The 6344-nt window shown below is 42.9% G+C and overlaps 1 protein-coding gene and 1 pseudogene across 1 annotated transcript in view; one reads left to right on the plus strand and one right to left on the minus strand.

The window, feature by feature from the left end:
• The window catches only part of LOC104752531 (zinc finger BED domain-containing protein DAYSLEEPER-like), a 5398-nt gene extending 1216 nt beyond the window's left edge, over positions 1-4182 (plus strand). Inside the window, exon 3 of the mRNA XM_010474696.1 lies at positions 304-4182. Coding sequence (XP_010472998.1) covers positions 318-3932 — 3615 coding nt within the window. The 5' untranslated portion in view covers positions 304-317 and the 3' untranslated portion in view covers positions 3933-4182. The remainder of the gene's footprint in view (positions 1-303) is intronic.
• On the minus strand, positions 5290-6287 carry LOC104752532 (annotated as a pseudogene).

Consider the following 6344-nt stretch of genomic DNA (forward strand, 5'->3'; position numbering starts at 1 on the left):
TTTTTTTTTTTTTTTTTTTTTTGTTCTTTTCAAATCAATATGTTCAATTCTCTCTAAATCTGCATCTATCATAAGATGATGATAATAACTCTATGTTGTTGTTGTTTACGATCTTCTTTTTTAAGAAAAAAAAAAATCCATCCTGTTGAATTATTCAATTATACATACATTAGGCTCAGTTTGTTTGCTCTTCAGTATTATCCCAATTGTCTCCTGTACTGGTATGATGATGATGATGCTAGCAAGTGATTCACTATGTATTTTATGTAGACTCACTCATTGATTCTATCTATCCTCCTGCAGGACTTGTGGAGGGTATGGATAATAATTCTTTGATGCTGATTGATAACAATGGCTCTTTTGAGATTGATGACCAATCCCATATGGATGTCGATACCTCCCATAACCCTTCCATGGCTTTGTTCACCCCGACACGCCCCAACGAGGACGCCCCTACTGCCGATACTGATGATGGCCTGCTCCCTGAACCTGGCACACTACCAGCCAAGCGCAGGAGGAAGAAGTCTATGGTCTGGGAGCACTTCACCATTGAAACTTCTAGCCCTGGATCTACCAAAGCCTGCTGCAAGCACTGCAGGAAATCTTTCGCCTACATTACTGGCCAAAAGTTGGCTGGGACTAGCCACCTTAAGCGTCACATTCAATTGGGTATTTGTCCAATGAGCCGAGACAACACTCAGCTAGCACAAGTCGTTGATTCCAAAGATCCTGCCACTGGCCCTCCCAAAAAACGCCAGAGGTCTTCTGCTACACATATGAACTTCCCTCTGGATCAAGATCGCTGCTACAACGAGATGGCCAAGATGATTATCATGCATGAATATCCCCTTCACATGGTCGAGCATTCTGGATTTACTGGTTTCGTGCAGGCCCTTCGTCCCCAGTTCAGTATGGCTAGCTTCAATACCATTCACGGCGATTGTGTCAATATGTACTTGTCCGAGAAGCAAAAGCTTTCAAACTTCATCAGTGAGATTCCTGGGCGAGTTAACCTTACTGTAGATTTGTGGACATCTAATCAATCAGTGGGTTATGCGTTTGTTACAGGACACTTCATTGATAGGGATTGGAAACTAACTCACAGGCTTCTAAATGTTGCTGTCGTTCCTTCTCCTGATTCTGATTTTGCCTTAAATCAGCCTATTGCAGCTTGTTTATCCGACTGGAATCTTGAGAGAAGGCTTTCCAGTCTCACTGTTGGGCAGTCAGTAGTAAATAAAGCCTCTATTGAAAACCTCAGGTGCTGTTTGTCTGCCAGGAACCAGCATGTATTGAATGGTCAGTTGTTGTTGGGTAGTTGCTATGCTCGCCTCCTAAGCAGTATGGCGCAAGATCTGCTTGGAGCTGCGGATTATGAAACATCCATAAAGAAAGTCCGTGATAGCGTCAAGTATGTGAAAACCAATGACAGTTGCGGAGAGAGGTTTGATGAACTGAAGATGCAACTTCAAACCCCTTCTACCAAAGATCTACTAATTGACAACCAAACGAAGTGGGACACAAGTTACAACATGTTATTGGCTGCCTGTGAACACAAAGAAGTGTTTTCTTGTCTAGGAAACTGCGATCTTGATTATAAATTGTCAACATCTCCTGAAGAATGGAGAAAGATTGAGATTCTTTGCTCGTGCTTGAAGATTCTTTTTGACGCAGCCAATGTTTTGACTGGCTCAACTCGATTGACAGCAAACGATTTGTACCATGAAATGACAAAGCTTCAGCTAGAGCTAAGCCACACAGCCATGAGTGAAGATGCAGATGTTAGAATCCTGGCAAACCCAATGAAGGAGAAGTTTGACGAGTACTGGAGAGAATGTTTGCTGCTTTTGGCAGTTGCTGTGGTGATGGATCCGCGCTTCAAAATGAAGCTTATTGAGTTTAGTTTCTCTAAGGCTTACGGGGAAGATGCAGATAAATGGATCAGGAGTGTTGATGATGCAGTACATGAGCTGTACCTTGACTATACTGAACAGGGTCACTCCCTGCTGGATGCTTATGTAGGCCACGGGAATGATGGCTTTTCAGAAACAGATATCTCTCAAGTTCACTTCCATCATGAAATGCCTCATGAATACCACCACTCAAACGGGCTTTCACATGATCAAGTATATGAACAGCCTGAAGATGGCAATCAGCTGAATGAAAAACCAAGAGACCATGTTTTGGATCGTCATGCCTCTCAAGAAGTTGCTCAGACTCAGGTAAACCAGTTGAAAGCTGAGTCCTCGCCCCATGCCCAAGAAGAGAAAGTTGCAGAGCCTCTTCGCCAGGAAGATCAGTCAGGTGGTGTGGGAGAACAAGAGAATCAGCCTACGGAGGGATTATCTGGAGAAGGTCAGCAAACGGGGACAGTATCGGTGGGAGGCAATACCACACAGGGAGAAGAAGAAAGCCATTTGGGAGTTTCAGGTACACAGAATAACCATATCATGGAAGGGCTGTCTGAAGAGAGCAAACCAATTGAGGGACTGACACAAGGTTCGCTTCTGACAGAAAATCTGCAATCCAATGGGGAGCCAACTCCGGCCCAGGAGAGCCAGCTAACAGATGAGACATCCCATGAGAGCCAAGCAATGGTGGAAACACATTATGCGTCTCAGTCAGCTGAGGAGATGGCCCATGAGACCCAGCTGATTGAGGAATTTCCGTGCGAGAGCGTGCCTTCTGCGGACATACCCCTGAAGAGTCAGCCAGTGGAGGATACAGATATGACTCAAGACAGCCAGCTGGGGGAAGGACATGTACCAGAGTCACAGTCAGTGGAGGAAATCGTCGAAGACACTCAGCCTGTTGAAGAAGTGATGCAGGAAGAAACATCACAGGTGAGCCGGACAGTGGAGGACATACCACCTGAGAGTCATCACACTGAGGAAATGCTGCTGGAAAACCAGCAAGTGGACGACAATGATATAACTCATGACATGCAGCCGATGGAGGAAATGCTCGAGGACACTCACCCAGTTGAGGATGTGGCTCAGGAGGTACAAGAGATTGAGAAGCATGATGAAATTCAGTCTGTTGAGGAAGAAGGAGGACATGAGATACAGCCGGTGGAGGAATTGCTCGAGGACACTCAATCAGTTGATGAAATGGCTCAGGAGGAACACCTGCTGGAGGAAAAGCATAATGATGTTCAGCCAGTTGAGGGTGCAGGACATGAGACACAGGCAGTCGAGGGAATACTAGAGGACACTCAGCCAGTGGAGGAAGTAGCACAGGAGGTACAGCCAGTGGAGCAGATTCCCGAACCCAGCCAAAACCCACAAAACGCTGATGGTATACTTTGCCATGGGTATTCTGGAGAGGGCGAGGAAGCTCCACAAAAAGAGCAGCAATCAGATGAAGGTATAGCCTCAGACCAACATCCTCAATCACATGCAATGCCACAGGAAGAAGAGGCACAACATGATTCTCAATCACATGCAGTGCCACAGGAAGAAGCCACATTTACAATCTCTCAAGAAGGTCACCACGTTGACGTCCTTCTCCAAGAAGGCCACCACCTTGAAGCATCTTCACAGGAGTTTCCCCTCATCACCATTGGAGATGGGTTCGCAGACTTTGAGCTTTACATCTCCGAGGTAGGTAGTCACCAACAGATGAAATCGGAGCTCGACCAATACCTGGAGGAATCCCTGATACCGCGATCACAGGACTTTGAGGTTCTACGCTGGTGGAGCCTGAACCGAACCAAATACCCTACCCTCTCCAAGATGGCGGCTGACGTTTTGTCCCTACCCTTTTGCACCGTCTCTCCAGATTCTGTGTTTGACACGGAGGTGAAAAAGATGGACAACTACAGGAGCTCCCTTCGACATGTGACCTTGGAAGCTCTCTTCTGTGCCAAGGACTGGTTCAAGCACGACTCCTCCAGTTCCACCTCAGAAAACAATCTGAAGAGGGAATCTTGAGGTTTCCTTTTCATCATTCCTTGTCCTTAGATGTAGTTGTAGTTTACTATATGGATTTTTTAAGCCTTGCGCTCGCTTATGCTTTTTTTCTTTTCTTATTCTTTTCTTCTTACCATGTCCCTTTTCGTGGTTGTGTATGTATGTTGTGATTGATGCTGTTATGATTTGATGTTACGGTTTGGCATCATAGAAACTATTTTACTTTGTATCAATCTTCGCATTTGTTGTTTCTGCCCTGGGGTTATATATTTACCTGATTCTGACTTGGTAAACTGGAATTTGTTAGCGTGTTTGTTCAGTTTCGTTCGAGCAACATGATTTACTCGGCTATTTATTAGGTTTACTTACATTTTAACCACAAATAAAGTGAGTTCCAAGCTCTAATCAAAACTGTTGGAGTAAGAAGGGATAAAGAAGGGCTTGTTTCGAAGGAGACAGTTTCGAAGGAGACAATAATAATATGTCAGAGATTCGCTAGGGAACATGATCAAATTTAAGTAAGAAGTTGGAAAGGTTGATTTGAGGGAATGTACAGTATAAAGAGAGAATTTAATAAACCGGTGGGTCCATACTCGCAAACATCGTAATCGTATACCTCAAGATTTTCTTATACTCTGTCAGTTTCAAAATATAATATGTCTGAGCCAAAGCATCGCATAATAAGAAATGTGTACTTTTAAAAAGTTTAACCAATAAGAAACAAGACTGCATAAAATAAATAATAAGAAAATATAAAAATAGTCTGAAAGTTATCTCAAAAATTAAAAACATCTTATATTATGAAACAAGCAAAAACCTCTAAAACATTATATATTATGAAACGGAGGAAGTATTATTTTATTCCTTTGTCTCCTTGATTTCTAATTAAAAAAAAAACAAATGTCATAAAAAAAAAGTAATGGACTAATAAGCCCAAAGGCCCAAACATACCTGATATTTTTAGTCTAAAAGCCTGCTACTTTTTCTTTCCTAAAACGAAACATGACTCTCACGCGCCCAGTTTTTAAATTTGACAAAAAACAGCAATTTCCGTATGTAAGTCCACGGATTCTGGGGAGGTGGCGTCGACACGCTCATTGTGCTAGTGGATAATAAGAGACTTGAATTTCACAGTTCGAGAAACCACGTTTAGGCTGACATTTTTATACTGCCCATTGGACCACAAGGAGTATAGTTTTCATATAACTATCGGCCCACATAAATGGAGAAGGAGTTTATTTTTTTTTTTATTTTTTTTGGCAAATACCTTTTACTCCTTTAATGTATATATTTTTGTACGCTAGGCTTCCTTATCTTGTGCTTACCAAAAAAAAAGGCTTCCTTATCTTGTGAAATCAGTAAATTATAGCATTTCATCGTACACAGAGTTTATTTATTTATTTGGACAAACTGTGAATCTTCATTCAACTTAATCAAGTTTCGCCTCGACATGGAGAGGATACAAAAGCAAAACCCATAACTCAAGGGGAGACATAAGGATAGAGGGGAGCTAACATGCTCAACCCAAAAAGCAACCAAACCAAGACAACTGTTAAGAAAAACGATTTCGGCACCATCATTTGCTCCCAAGGGGGTCTTCAGGCCACGTACTTCCGCCAGCGATGCGAATGTGGCATAGTGACGGGACAGAGCCGTCGAATAGGGGAGCTTCAGAGTCACAAAGGAGTAACCATGACATAATATGCCAAAACACAACCAAGGTAAAGTAACCAAGGAAGCCTTGAAAACTACCATTGCATTCATTAAGGCAAATGTGACCAGAATAGGAACACAAGTCCATCGAATGAGGCTAAAGATTCTATTCTCCAACCGACAAATCACATAGATTGAAGGGAAAGAGATTAAACCTGGTCGAAATGGGAGCCGGTACATGACCAGAATAGAACCTGCAAACTGCAGTAAGGGAAGTGCCACCAGAGGACACAACTAAAGGTGTAAAAGCACCAAATGAACCACCAGAGGGGAAGAGCTCAGATCTACAAACTGACGTTACAGACACAAAGAGGAGATGAGGGAATACTCCGTTGCTGGTCCAACTAGGGAGTAACAGAGTTTAATAAAATGTCAAGGACCTGTGAAATAACCGCTACAATTTGATATCATTGGGGTCTCTCTATGACAAGAAGATTTGCTCTAACTCTAATTATTAGATCAATATGATTATAGATTCTAATCAGCGCGAACCAAGACAGTGGTAAGTATCTAAGAAGGCTTCTCAGTCACAAATTGAACCCGATTCGCACACTCTCTAAATGCTTCCCAGGCAACTCTGCAATGCTCTTTCGATCTCATTCCTTGTTCAACAACCTGCATCGCTCTTCTGTGCAAATGCTCATACCACTGATCCTGATTCATTATGTCCACACAACCTGACCCAAAATCCGCCACATAGAGACGCTTCACGTCCTTGCG

This window comes from Camelina sativa, chromosome 16 (assembly GCF_000633955.1).
Source record: "Camelina sativa cultivar DH55 chromosome 16, Cs, whole genome shotgun sequence".
Classification (NCBI taxonomy): Eukaryota; Viridiplantae; Streptophyta; class Magnoliopsida; order Brassicales; family Brassicaceae; genus Camelina; species Camelina sativa.